The sequence below is a fragment of the Sceloporus occidentalis genome, unplaced genomic scaffold, assembly GCF_023333645.1.
Source record: "Sceloporus occidentalis isolate IW3139 unplaced genomic scaffold, rSceOcc1.0.p SCAF_5, whole genome shotgun sequence".
NCBI lineage: Eukaryota > Metazoa > Chordata > Lepidosauria > Squamata > Phrynosomatidae > Sceloporus > Sceloporus occidentalis.
In genome coordinates, this window is record NW_028316985.1 from 70,811,702 (window position 1) to 70,827,044 (window position 15,343).

Sequence of the window (15,343 nt, forward strand, 5' to 3'; positions counted from 1 at the left end):
ACCTGAGAATAAATCCACTGCATCTGTGGCATGGAAGTCACAGGACACCCTGGCTTGGGTTTTTGGTTGGCTTAAAGCTGTTTCACATACCTCACAAGAGAATGATTCTCATCTCAACTGAAAAGAGTGGGCAATGCTATACCTGCATTTCTTGTACTGGCACATAAAAAGCATGCTAAGTTTACAAACAAAACAACACCATACTAATTAGAATCTTTTCCATTCTTTTCAGGCAAATCTCCTCCCCTCAATACAACATCTGCTTTGTAGAAAGGAAGGATTGTGCCAGATAGTGAGAACATTTCCAGGTAACATTCTGAGTTTCTTTGAAAAAACTGCTTCATTTGGTTATCTTTAGGTTCGCTTGCTCAGCAGAATGAGAGAACATTGGCATGTAAGTGCATCTCGGTTCATCTTGCATCACCCTAACAAATAAATTGAGGTTATCAACTGGAGCAGATTCAATGTATGACCAAAAGCCATTTTTTTTAAAAAAAAATAGGCTATTCTGATAAAGGAGAATGGTGTCATCATAGGTGCAAGATAAAGGTGAACTGCTGGAACTGTGTATCACTTCAGGATGCAGGCAGGACCTCACTTAGGCTATAATGCTCCTCTGGCACACAAAGCAAATACAAGCCCCAATCTTGCTCATATATGGTAAAACTAAGCATCAGGAAGCCTAGCTAGCTCCTTGGCATGTTAGTTTTCTATCTACAGGAAATCCTTTTGTAGGGGCATTTGATCACATAAACCTTTAACTACTGTAAAGTGATAGAGTACAGATTTGTTGACCAACCATGAAATAATGAGATCAGACCCAAATAAGTAGATTTAACAAGGGCCATTTTTCTTGACTTAAATCCCATTTAAATGTTTGAGGTCTGGGAGTAAGTGAAATGATAATCAAAAAGTGAGAGCAATCTGGAACAGGTCCAGCTGTGGCCCAGATGTCAACCTACGACACCTCCCCAGCTATCCTTTGGGTGAAACACCAGCTGTGATGCACAATTCAGGGACCAATTTGATCAGGTTTTCAAAAAAAGACATCTGAAATGCAAGGAGCTCCGTGTACATCTGGACATATAAATAAATCAGCACATGTTTTGGTCTATTTAATCACTAAACCTTCAAAAAATCTGGTTGTTATTGTTTCTTTTAACTTCATATATAAGTCAGCTTGGCCTAGCTGCCCTTCTCAATTGTGCTGTTATACTGAGAGAACATGAATATATGTAGGACACAATCACATTATTGATTGATGTTCGAGAAGGAGGAATTTTCTGAACATGTTCTTCTGAAATGATGTAGTTTCTTTAGCCATAATGAACCAGCTAGGAGAACAGCACTGAATTTGGGGCACAGCTTCCTGGCCATTTGCCTTAAAGCAGTTCTTTTAAGTGTTAGGACACTATTCAAAACACTGGAAACAATGATAAAGAAGAAAAATTCTGAATCTGAAAAATACTGTGATTTCATCACTAATAACCAGATACTCTTCCTTTAAAATACTGATTTTTAATGATTGCATGTTAAGGCTGTCATACTGCACACGTACTGAATCTTCTCCCTATTATGTGCCTAGTAAAAGACACTGGCTCTGATAGACTTTAAAAATACACAGATCTGAGACTTGAGACTTCAGCTTTAAAGATGCACAAATGAATAAAGGAGAAATAGAAACAGGGCACAGAAAAGTTACTTTTGGACTATAATTCCCAGAATCCTCAGCCAGTGTGACCAGTGGAAGGTCATTTGTCCAAACTCTGAGTATTCTAGCTTCCTGGCAGTTCATGATACCCTAAGAATTGCAACGAGTCATCCAATAAATGGATTCCAGATTCCTCATACAAAAATTGACTGTAATGAGGAGGAAATCTTTTAAAAGAGGTTTGGCCACATATCAAGGCTACAGGGACTTAGCCAGGATTTTAGGAAGGGGGGGGGGGGTCCAGACTAAGTGCCACCATTATAATGGGGCTTGGGTGCAGCAGCGCATGCCATTAATTTTTCTAATGGAAGGGGGGGTCCGGACCCCCCCCCCCAGCTACATCCCTGAAGGCTATATCCTGCATGCTTGTTCAGAATTACTGATTTTGAAATATAAATAAAGAGCTTTTCTATTGTTTAATTTTCTCTTGGCACTTCATCAGGATATCCTCCTTGTTGTCCAGTGGGCTGGTATGAGTCTTGTTTCATTTACGTTTTTCCTGGCAGCACCTTTCACATTAAAATGTATTATGGTGTGGAATTATGAGGTCTGATGTAGGTGGCACTGGGGGGACTATTCAGACAGTGAAAATAATCTGGGATGAATCCAGGTTGCATCTGTAAGCCGCTCTGATAGCCTTTAGGGCTGAAGGGTAATAAATAAATAAATATGCATCCTGAATATACCCAACTCAATTTTGCAGGGAGGACTGTAGAAAAAAAACCCTACTTGAGATAATCAGTATCGTTTCCCCCCCGAGTTTTAAAAAAACATTCACACTATCAGCAGTGTGAATAACTGATGCGAATAGACCCGGGATTAAACTCTGCATGCCTTGAATGCATTTCAAATACGTGAAGTCGAAGGCTTTCATGGCCGGCATCAATAGTTTTTTATGGGTTTTTCGGGCTTTGTGGCCATGTTCCAGAAGAGTTTCTTCCTGACGTTTCGCCAGCATCTGTGGCTGGCATCTTCAGAGAATGCTTCCCTGGAAAGGAGTTGGGTATATATATTGTATGACCTGGAAAGGCAGGAGTGATTTGCATGTGTACTGTTCTGTTGCTAATGGCAGGCCTCTGTAGGAGAGTCTGCAAAAGAGGATTAGTGAGCACTAATTAAGCATACATGAATCCTCTTTTGCATAGCCTCCCAGCCTAAGGCCTGCCATTAGCAACAGAACAATACGCATGTAAATCACTCCTGCCTTCCCAGGTCACACAGTATATACATACCCAACTCCTTTCCAGGCAAGCATTCTCTGAAGATTCCAGCCACAGATGCTGGTGAAGCGTCAGGAAGAAACTCTTCTACAACATGGCCACATAACCCGAAAAACCCACAAAAAACCATTCCAAATACATTTGCAATGTTGACACCATGTATATTCACATGCTGGCACATGTGAGCAACCAAACTCGCATAGATGCACATAGATGTGGTTTTATAGTGTCGATAACAAGCACTGTCTTTCTGCTTGTGGTGTGACCTGTGGGTGCATGATTTTTTTAAAAAAATAATTAAATATTTTAAGTGCAATCAGTGAGGCAAGTAGTTGCAAAACCAATGAATCAAATCTTCTATCAACTCATTTTAAAAAAATAAGCCAGGCTGCCTGGGCTGCTGCTTACATGACCGATGATGCACAGATAATTGCCATGCATTTTGAAGTGGCACAAACTAGTGGGGATGACAATCATGCCAAAAAAGAAGTGATTACAAGGGGATAATGAAAAGATCCGCTTTCATAGTGGGAACGATGGACCTTTTGGAATCAATTTATTAACATGAAGCGAAGGTGAATCTCAAACTGGTTTAAATATAAGTGGGAATGAGCCCTTGAAGCTGTAGTCTAAAAGGTAACATTTCCCAGTTTTGTCATTTCCTCAGGAGATTCTTTTGGATTAAACAGTAGGGGTGCTGTTAGTCTGCCTTTAATAAACGTAATCATCTCTCAAATATACAAGGCATTCCCATATTTGTTTCCACTCCTCTATTTGGCTGCTTTTTTAGAAAAAAGGGGAAGAAAGTACTTTTGAAACAACAGTTTTGCCATGGGCAAGGCCTCTCCCTCCCTCCCTTCCCACATCCCAATGCTCTGGCCTCATAGAAGCATGTGGTGAGCCTTCTCATTTGGCTGCTGGCCACAGTACGCTCCCTATTCCTGCCCACAGAAATCTGGCTCTGTGTCCAGCATCCTCGTGTTGCATTATGTTGCACAGCCTCTTTATAGCTTAGAAAATGACTCTCTCTCTCTCTTTCTCTCTCCATCTTCATGGCCATGTCTTCCGTAGTTAAAATACAATATCTTGATGAGACTGCAGAATTCATTGTTGCAGATATTGGATGTCACATTGAAGGCCATCTTCTTGGAGGAGTGATGAAGGGAAGAGAAGGAAACTATTTGGGAGGCAGTTCTTCCTGCTTTTTCCTCATTCTTCCTCTTGGAAGAGCTTGTGCAGCCTGAAGTCATATAGTTTCCTTCTTTTCCCAGTTATAGTTTTATAGCAGCAGGTGGCTGACCAGCACTGTCAACTTCGAGGTGTGTCATCTTCAACTGCATTCCTTCTGTGGGTTGACTGATCAACAGCTGCCTTAAACCATCCTCATGATTATATCTTAGATTGGTATTTTAACAATGGGCATGACTCAAAAGAACCTCTTCCCTCGGTGGAAAGTTCTTAGATGGTAATCCATTCTTGTTACAGTGTTGTAAGGTAACTAGTTGTTTTTACTTATTAGAAGCAGTGCATGACTCATTGCTTTTTGTTGCTTTCCATTACTTCAGGATTGATTGGAAAATGGCAAAATACTTGAACATGTCTTTTCAAAATACCACTAAAGATGTCATTTAAAAACAAGTTTTAAAAATTATGAGGAAATATTGCTTATTCTGCCAATAAAGTGCCATTGCTCATGGTTATTACATTGTTCCTGAAAGGCAACCCCATTCTGCTTTCATTACCAAGAAAAATAACTTGGTACAAGCAACTATAACTACACTTACATGTAACTGTTAATCATCCTACTCCCCAGTGTTTGCATTCATTCTTTAAATTAATGTAACTGGCAACCAAGTTTAAATTATTTTTTGCTAAAATCTAACAAAATGTCCTCAGAAATCCTTTAGGCAGGGCTAACCAGAGGTATTTTGCTGCCTCAGGCAAGCAGCAAATGATTGACACTCACCCATCCAAGTCGAGTTATATAAGGCCAAGAGCCAGACATGCTATTTTGGCACATGGGAAAGGAAATCCCATAATCCCTTTCCTCCATCTCTGGCTGTAAGAATGCAATGAGAATAAAATAAGCAACAAACATTTGTTGTCATTTTATGACATCCATAATCAGCTATCTGAGGTTGTGTCTTCTTTCCGGCTAATGGTTGGCTGGTCTAACATTCTCAGAATTAATTATCATATGGTAATAGAGATTGGAAAGAAATTCTGGCCTTTGCATCATCTTTCAGCCTTCTTTTTTCTCTTATAGCATCACATAAGCCACTTCAGGAATGTGCCATGAGGAGAAGGAGGACTGCCACATTCCTCCACGATTCTTCCTTTGTACCTAATGTATTTTAATCTTGTCCAACACCCATTTTTCTCTCTCCTTATTTAGAGGAACTGTTACAGAAGGGAAACACACTGCAACTTACTTGGGGGACGGGGGGAATTAAGGATAGAAAGCATCCCTGACTTGTCCTGTTGCTGTAAATACTCTTAGTGCAAAAGGGTGGGATGTATGTATACAACTGGTACTTTGCTGCTTGCCCAGTAAACCTTCCCAGAAATAGAGCAGTAGTAATAACAGCTGACTAGAGAAAACTCAGCTCAGTTGTCTTCTTTTCTGGTTGTTCTTTACATAGTCTTGACTGAGTTTCACCATCGTCACTGGAACTGCTGCTGCCCTGCCATCCCAGTCAATAGTTCAAGCCAGAGTTAGTACTATGTCCAGGAATGCTGAATTTTGTACAAATGAGAATGCATAATTCAGACACTTTTCAGGCAGAGACACTTGATTCTTTTGTCAAAATCTCCTGTGAGTCCCCTATTTTGTACATGTGTTTGTGCTTGTATGGTGTGCATATCTCTGATGGAAGAGTGCAGTTTGGTGAAACTCAGTCAAGACTATGGTCCTGTCTGCACAGTAGAAATAAAATGACCTTCCTACATCCTCACGGTGGTAAGACCAGACAATGCAAGGCCCAACACTTAGTTCTGATGCAAATAGACTGGACAACATCAGAACTGGAGTATATGCCCTTTAAAATGAATTAAAATTCCTCACCAGTTATTCTGGATCTTCCGGGAAGATCCAGAGCCCTCTGTTCTAATGCCAGGCAGCTGTTTGAAACACATCCCACTCTCCTTCCATGTGCATCTGCCGCCACTGCAGGTCACTACTCTCTGAGGTCAGAATGAGATGCCCAGCCATGTGATTGTTGCTGGACACTTTGTCCTGACCTCAGAACGAAGCAGCCCAGGATGATGGGAATTACATGTACAAATAGCCACCCAGCATCATAAAGAGAGAGAGTTAATGAGGGAGACGTTGGGGTAGCTTCAGGACTGCCTCTGGAGTATCGTAGCCAATGCAGACAACACCTATGGGTTAAGCGACTGTAGAGAACAGTTTGTATAATGTGTGCTTTTCACTCCTTAGTCTGCACAGTTATGAGCCGGAAGTTTCCTATACTAGCCAGAGATGTTAATATTTTACTATTTCCTTTTTGCTAGTGAGGACAAAAAAAATCCAGTTTTCTCCCCACTGTGGAGAAAGGAAATATTGCAGCTCTTTCCCCAGTATCTGTACAGCCCAAAATGTTTTCATTCTGTGCAGAATAATGTTTCTAGACAGCCATGTCTGCTTTTCACTGCAAGATCATTGCCAAACAAAAAGATGAAAAACAAAACAAAAAACTATCCACAGCAATCTTGCACAACAAAACTATATAGCTATATATTTTTTGTGCAAAGTTGCTGGGGGATTTATGCAGGATTTTTGTAGTAGTGCAAAGGTTTTGTTGCACAAGAATGCTGGGCTTTGTGCAAGATTTTTTTAAAATAAGATTTTGTGTTGTGCAAGATTGGTGGGTTTTGTGCAAGATATTTTGTCAGGTAAGATTGCCAGTTTTTGCATAGAAAATACATACCTTTTACAAACAGCACACCCATGGCTTGCTGCAAATAGTTTTCTTGTGATATGTCCTATCATTGTTTTTGAAGGTTTTTCTGGTTTTCTATACCAACCACTTTGAAAACCATGAAAAATTATCAAACTATGCTTCAGAACAGACAGCTTATTCAGTACATAATTTGACTGGTATGTGTAAGCTTATTAGAATTATGCCTGGAGAAATAAGCATTTTCCTCAGTTTACTTTTCTCTCATTGTTCAGTATCTCTCTTGTCATTTTTTAAAAATAAAAGTAGACTTGTTTTCATTTGCCCTTGCACTTCTCTAAAATGGATGGCTAATGCTATATAACAATATTTCAAATACTCAATGCAAACTATATTAATCGGGAAACTTTTCAAAATGACCAAGCATATCAAATGCCCAGGCAAGTATCTTGTATAAAGATGTTGTTAGTTTATACACTTCAATATTAGCTTAGATCTTGTTTGGATTTGCTCTTTTATTTAATTTTATTTTGAAAATTATATACCATTCTCCATTCACTAAAGCGGTTTCCAGAAATAAAACAGCTCTTCTATAAAATACAGGAAAATATCAATTCAAAAATGAGAGGAATAAAAAATTATATTCAAAGAACCAGCCAGAATTCTCTATGAAAGTTTGAATGCATAACGCAGGGGTTGTCTACATTAATTATGAACTCTGAATTTCCCTTGGGCTCTGTTTACATTACTCAGGGCCCAAAACTAAATTGGGTTCAGGCTGTTTTCACAAGCCTGGACCTGATTTAGGGTTTCCCCTCTTTGTCCCTCATTAAAAAGACTTATTTTTTGCTCCAGGTTTTCCAGAAAATTCGTAGCAAAACTTGTGCTGCATTGACACTACGAAATAACCCAGTGAGGAACCCAGGTTATTTTCAGGGCATTCATAGTTTTGCCAACTGCACCCGGTGCAGTTTGGGGGCAGCACAAAAACACCCACTTAACCTGGTACATTGTGCACAGGGTCCCTTAATGTATCTTTTTTTCAGTGCCACAGTGATCCAGATCTTTGGTAGTGTAATGGCACTCCAGATTGATCCGGGTCATGCACAATCATTCCAGGAAATGGAGACGCCTCCAGTGTTTAAATGATTTGGAGAAATTCAATCGCAGTAAACTAGTGGGAACAGTGACCTGGTAGCAACCCAGTAATATTCCAGATACAGCTTGGAGTATTCTGTCAAATGTGGATGAGCCCATAGAATTATGCACTCATAACTGTTATGCAACAATCCCTACACAGGAGCTGTACAGGAACTGTGAACATCTCCCAGTCTCTACTTACTAGGTAGCTACTGCTGTAGTCAATGGGGATCTGTTTCCCTGTCCATTGGGAAAAAGTTGCCTGATGGTCCCAATCCTCCTTACATGAGCAATCTCCTCCATGAGGGGAAATTGCAATGGGGCCCTGCTTCTGACTCTCATACCAGAGGGAGCTCATGGGAGAGGGTATAAACAGCAGTCAGCTGCTTTCCAAGCAACAAGGGACAGCCCCTCATTAAACCCAGTGGCTGCTTTAGGAGAGGTGGTATATCAATAAAACTTATTATTATTATTAAGTGAGGATTGAGGGAGTCAGGTCAGTATTCACTGCATTACACTAAGGTGTTATACGTATCTCCCATACTGGATTCTGGACACCAGTTATAACTAAGCTGACAATGTGGAAAACCTGCTAAAATGCACATGCAAATAAAAACATTTTTAAAATACCTTGCTACAAAAACTATATCCTTTCAGGCCATTGTTATTGTCAGCTAATAGTTCTATGTACCCATAACCAAATGATCAAAATGTCAGTGTATAAAACTCCTTTTGATTTCTTAATGAACAAATTAATTAATAAATATGGACGAATTAGAGTTATTTTGCTTCTTCAGTAACATCACAGTCCTCTACAACTTAATAACTATGAAGTGTTTTACCCTGAAATTTTGGCCTAGGGATGAATTTGGATGAATTTGCTATAAAACAAATAAAGCCAAGAATACCGTTATTATTTTTCTGATCTGATTCATAATGTGGTTAACATTTGCCTTTAGGACACTGAATCATACTTAAATATTTGCATCTGTAAAACTGAACAGTTGTCTCAACTATGCCAATAATACTGTATGTGGCCCAGCCCTGATTGTTTTATGGTGCCTTTTTAAAAGCCATGTGAAGAATTAATTTTTTGTCTTGATAGTTGACAAGTGAGACCATATGGAGAAAGAAATTTAAATTTCATTAAGGACCCCTAGAAACATGGCTTTTTAATTCAAGTCTCTGTTGATTGTTCCAGGAAACAGATGTCATTCTATAGGTCAGATGTGCAGGTTGATGAGTTATTATTTTTGACCACAGAATATAGCAGTCATGAGGTCCTGCATGGGAATATGGTCTCAAGGAGTTCACAACTTTCTAACAGTCTTTCTCTCTCTTTCTCTTTGGAAGTTGTTTCTTTTTCTTCAACAAATTAGATATGCAACCCACATTTGGCAAACAGTTGCTGAGTTTAGGAATATTGCTGTGGGGAAGATCTGACCCCCGCATCATAGGACACTTTCATTAGAAGACCTTTTGCCATACTTTGTGCTGGTTTTGTTTGTATATTTGTTTGATTTTTGCCAGCATGACCAAGTATAGATTATGAATTTGGCATACTCAACAAACTGCTTAATTATTCAGTTTAGGCCTGATGTTTACCGAAATATGAATATTTTTCTTTCTCATTTACTCCTCCCTATTGTTGTTTGAGGAAATTAATACCTAATTAGTATTTTCAAAGAATCATGCTGAATTAATATAATTAATTATATAGGCTACTGGGGTATGATTTGGATCAGGAAAATAGCATTGGAAGAAAATCTTAAACATCTTCTCTCCTCTATTTGCTTCCAATAAAACTGGCCAAAAGTAGCAAACCTGCTCCTACTGGTTGTAAAGAATTTGAATCTTGGACCTTGGGTTTTATATATAATGTGCAAATTCATCGTTCTCATATTTTCTAATGGGTTTTCAAGTTCCTCAAAGCCCTGATCAAATCAACAGATATATCTGAACCATTCTGGTAGGAGAGAAAAGAAATGTCAAGTAAAGCTGAAGGATATGCAGTATTGTATCTACGACTGTCCTTGGCAAGCATGAGAACACAAACTGTTATCAAAGGAAGTCACTTAACTTCCTAAAGGGAAGCAGTGTGTCTGAAATTAAAATCAAAATAAGATAGGGCACCCACTTTTATCCTCTTCATTTTTGTATTTCCACCTACTCTTTTGCTATTTGGGCAGCCTAATTCCTTTAATAAACCATTGCAGGGGCTTAATGTTTTGCTTCAGGTCATGAATGAAAACAAAAAGCTTCTAAACATTTACTGTTGTACTTTCTTACAAACAGCACTTTGGAGAACATGAGAAGGAGCACATCGTCACTTTTGTGGTGATTACTTTGATTTTTCTTGGATAGAACCTTACTAGAGTCTCAGAAGGTGGTACTTAAGTCAGATGAAAAATGGACAAAGGTTTCTTCCAAAAAGCCATTATGTGATGATTCTATGTTTCTTCGGCATTAGTTATGAAAATATAGTTATATACTGTAATAACGTCCTTTGGTACAGCTGGCAGCTACTTAGTTAAAGGAAAGCCTTCTTAAGATAAAATTACTCTCACTTCTGAATTTAACTATATTTTTGTCCTTTCCAAATTAGAAGCTTCAATAAACTTTTTAAAAAAATGTCCATTATCAAGAGCACAGGCACTGCTATATAAAACAAGTTGATTAGACAATATACAGATTTTTCTTTTTCGCCACTGCAACTAAAATATGTTACCTCTGAAATATTCTGGCAAGCAAGACTATTCAAAAGTAAGGGTTTTTTTTATAAATTGCAGTAATCGTCAAGATACATGACCACTTAAAGTTATAGGCCCCATTGAGCTAAGTTAATTGGGATCAACAACAGTCCTTCAAGGCAGATTGTCTCCAATGGTTTGTGTCAGACTCAGCCTGAAATAGGAGAAACTTAGACCTTATAGGTGTCCTTTTTGACAACAAGGGGACAAACCTCTGCACCTTCTCATCCCAAAAGTCTCAAACCCAAACAGTTTCCAAAATTTAGTAGGCATAACCAAGAGCCAATGTGATGTAGTGGTTTCATTGTTGGTCTAGGACTTAGGGCAACCAGGATTCAAATCTTTGCTCAGCCATGGAAATGTATTGGATGATCTTGGGAAAGTCACACAAGCTCAGCGTCAGAGGAAGGCAATGACAAACCACCTCTGAACAAATTCTGCTGAGAAAACCCCTTGATAAGTTTGCTTTAGGTTTGCCATAAATCAGAAATGACTTGTAGGCACACAAAAACAACAACAAATCAAGCAGGAGGGTGCTGGATGTAGAACTAGGATACTCTTAATAATAATCTTCCCAATACACCACATTATATTTGGATGGGTTTATTTCAGAAATAGAATACTAGAAGAGGCTTTACAGAGAACGGAGAATCAATTAAGAATCCAAACAGGAGGCAAATATAAGAAAGCTAAATGCTTTGCTTCTTATACATACCAGACAAATAAGTGTGGACCTCCTTCCAAAGCAAGATTGAAGACTATCAACATAGACAAAATGGAAAATTCACAGAAGGAGCAGAAAATCCACAGAAGGAGCAGAAAACAAAGGCACTATGGTCCAAAACACACTGCAGAAATAATCCAGTTTGAGACCACTTTAACTTCCCTGGCTCAAAGCTAGGGAATTCAGAGAAATATAGTTTTATGAGACTAGCCTTCTCTGTGAGAGACCTCTGGTGCCCCCAAAAAACTACAATTCCTAGGATACCCTAGCACTGAGCCAGGGCAGTCTCAAGCTTATTATTTTTGCAGTGTGTTTTGGACCTATGTTCCATTTTATGGGGGAAACTGGCCATAGTCCAGGTGGACATAATTAACCACTAGGACTCTCATGGGCCCAAATGTTTTAACAGTTTGGACCCCGAATAGGTGCTTTCCCTGCCCAGATGAAATCATTTTCTCACCAATGAGCCACACCTTTGAACATCCTTAAACTAGTCATAAGAGACATGTGTTTTGAGCACCTATCATCCCAAACTAATTTCTCAAAAAGTATGTGCATGCTGACTAATATGGAGGAAACTGACAGAAGGACATACAAAAGTAAAAGGGAAAAATCATATTATTATTATTATTATTATTATTATTATTGCAATAGTTACTGTCGTGATCCATTGCCACAATGGTGGCCAGTGCTTTCCATGTCAGGGAGACAGTGAATTGACTGGAGGGTTTATTTTAACTCTAAAGGAGCTGTCCAATGTGCCAAATCCACTTTGTGGGTTCAGAACCAGGGACAGCTTCTTTGAGGTATAAAATGACAGCAAGAACAGATACATTACAACATCCCTGACACTAGACACCACTGTGTTGCCACAAGATGGGCAACTGTTAATTGCTGTAAATAAGAATGTAATGGATATTTATCATTTTTCTCAGTCTCAAGAGGAGCGGGTGTCTCAACACATCAAGATGCCCTGTCAAAATAATTGTCAACTATCACAAGACTTTTCACCTTTGCAGAAAATCGGAAAGACCAGTGTGCCTTTTTTATCCATGTCAACAATAGAAAAAATAATTGGGGGGGAGGTAACCTCATGAAATTTTCACCAAAGAAGGTTCAAAATGTGCCAATACTGTATTATCATAACCTTACCTAGCAGAGAGCGGTGAAATGCCCCCTTCTTACATGCAGTAATGAAATAAACAATGTTTATGTGCCTATATGCAAAATGTTTGGTAGCAGCATTAATATTGGGTCCTGGAGTAGACAAATGTGGCCTCATTTACTAGATGAATTCCAAACACAACAATAACTTTCCCCAAGTAACTGGAAGACAGGGGCTCAATAGCTCTTCCTTTCTACCAGTTACAAAATTGCAACTAGATAATGCCTAGGATGCAGCCACCCCACAAGCAACTTATTGACTGTGTGAATGTACCCAGTGCCATTAGATGGAGTTGCACATAAGAAGAATATTGAGGAAAATTTATGTTCTTCCAGAAATCTTATAGTAACTCAGCCAGTGATCCAAAGAGCGCTGATACTGTGCATGGGTTTTAATGAAGCATTTTATGTCCTGTCCCCCTCACAGTCATTTGATCACACTTGTTTTATTGCACTTGGTGGAGGTAATTCATTTGTAAGTACCTTTACTATAGTTTTTCAATTATTCTTATTTTGATTGTCTCACTGAACACTATTCCTTCCATGTCTTAACTAAATAAGCTTCTTCTGGTAGCCAAACTATATTGCATTAAGCACTTTTTGTCATATAAAATTCAGTATGCATTTATTCGTAGTTGATGTGTCCAACGTCACTTAATCATCTTTATTGTGGTAGCCTCACTTTATCTTAAAAAGTGTTTTTAACCTCTAGTAATTCTTGCTCATTCTTTAAAAACACAGTCTTGGACACTATGAACACTGAATTATTATGATTGCTAAGGCTGCAATCCAGTCCTAAGTATACTTGCATAAGAGTAAGTCACATCAGGATCAGAGGAACTTACTTTTAAATGAACCTGCACAAAAGCTGATGACTGGGGCCATTTGCCTTCAATTTCATTGTTTAAAAGTGCTGTTTCCCCCATTTGTGCCTTCAAGTTAGCTCTGACCTATGGCAACTCTAAGCTTTTCTTGGCAAGATTTATTTAGAGGAGGTTTCCCAATGCCTTTCTCTGAAGCTGAGAGTGTGTAACTTGTGTGAGGTCACCTAGTAGGTTTCTGTGTCTGAGCATAGATTCAACCTCCTCTCCCAGAGTTCAGCTGGGAAATGAGCCAGTTCCCTCTACAATGCCATTAATGGAATATAATAATAATAATAGAGTTTATTTATATTTCCCGCCTTGCCAAAGATTGAGGCAGGATTACAACTTATTTACTGCCCAAAATTTATAGACAGGTACTCACTGAACAATATTCCTTATTGCCTGTAGTGCTTGAGCCCCAACAAGCCTTATGAGGAACTAGGTCTTGTATCTTTTTCATAGCTTACACCCAGTTCAACATTAGGAAAAACATCCTGACAGTAAGAGCTATCCGATAGTAGAATATCCTGGAGATTATCGGGCAAGGGATGGGAGTGAAACCTGTCCTTATCCCGTCTGTGACAAAGATCGTGTGAAAAACATTCATACATTTGTGCTGATTCTGTCGTTAAACTGTCAGTGAAATGGAATTGCATTAACATGTTCTTCGGTTAATAAAAAATGAAGGGCAAGGACGGGACAATTTCACTTCACTGACAGGACAATGACAGGATCAGTGCAATGTCATATGAAAGTCTTTTGTGTGATTGTGGTCAATTGCAATTTAATGACGGGACACAGACAGGATAAGTGCAATGTCATATGAAAATCTTCTTGCAACTGCACTATAAAAATGGGAAAAGGACAGGACAAGGACATCCCATCCCACATTTGATCATTTCCACTGTCTCAGAGAGTGGTGGGGTCTCCTTCTTTGGAGGTTTTAAAACAGAGGCTGGATGGCCATCTGCTGGGGTGTTTTGTGTATTCCAAATGGCAGGAGGTTGGACTTGATAGCGCTTCCAATTCTCTGATTCTATAACAGCAGAATCTCATATTAGAAACCACAGGAGTCTGCAGATTGGAACCATGGTAGTTAAAGTGCTATGAACAGCTATAACTCTGTAGTGTCAATACATTCTTACCTGTTTTCCTCATGAAGGATATTATTAGTCACAAATGAATTATTCTTGTATTTCCAATAGAAATCCTACAGTTTCAGTTAGCTTGCCATATTAAAATGAAGAGCTTAAAGACAAGTATGCAAAGGGATCTTGTAGCACTTTTGAGACTGAGTAAAAGAAGTTGTAGTATAAGCTTTTGTAAACTTGGGCTGTATCCACAATGCCGAAAAAGCACTGAGATACAATTTTAACTGCTATGACTCTATCCTACAGAAGCTTGAAATTTGTAGTTTGGTGGTGAGACACCAGAGTTCTCTGACAGACCAAGCAGAATACCTCACCAAACTACAAATCCCAGGATTCCATAGGATGGAGCTGTGACAGCTTAAAGTGGTGTCAAACTGCTTATTTCTGCAGTGTAGGTAACTTATTGGTGCCATGCATTAGAGGAAGTAGGCCAAGTCCACGAAAAGTTATGCTACCAACTTATTTCTCTCAGTCTCAAAGGTGCTACAAGATCCCATTGCATACTGATATTCCAAACGAACATAGCTATATCTCTGGATTCTGTCCCCTGTTTAAAGGCAAGTTTTACTTTGCTTTACTTTACTTACTAAGTATTCACTTTAACACTGTGTGGTCTCATGCTGAGTAATGAGATCTGGGAATAATAGAAACAGCTTGACTTCTTCCTTACAATAAGCATTTGAAAATGTCTAAAAATGGACTTTGCTGTAGTTAATAAAAG

At 38.9% G+C, this 15,343-nt stretch overlaps 1 protein-coding gene across 1 annotated transcript in view; it reads left to right on the plus strand.

Moving 5' to 3' along the window:
• CPED1 (cadherin like and PC-esterase domain containing 1) overlaps positions 1-15,343 on the plus strand; it is a 127,094-nt gene that overhangs the window by 41,473 nt on the left and 70,278 nt on the right. Inside the window, exon 5 of the mRNA XM_089524359.1 lies at positions 233-308. Within this exon, the coding sequence (XP_089380485.1) occupies positions 233-308 (76 nt within the window). The remainder of the gene's footprint in view (positions 1-232; positions 309-15,343) is intronic.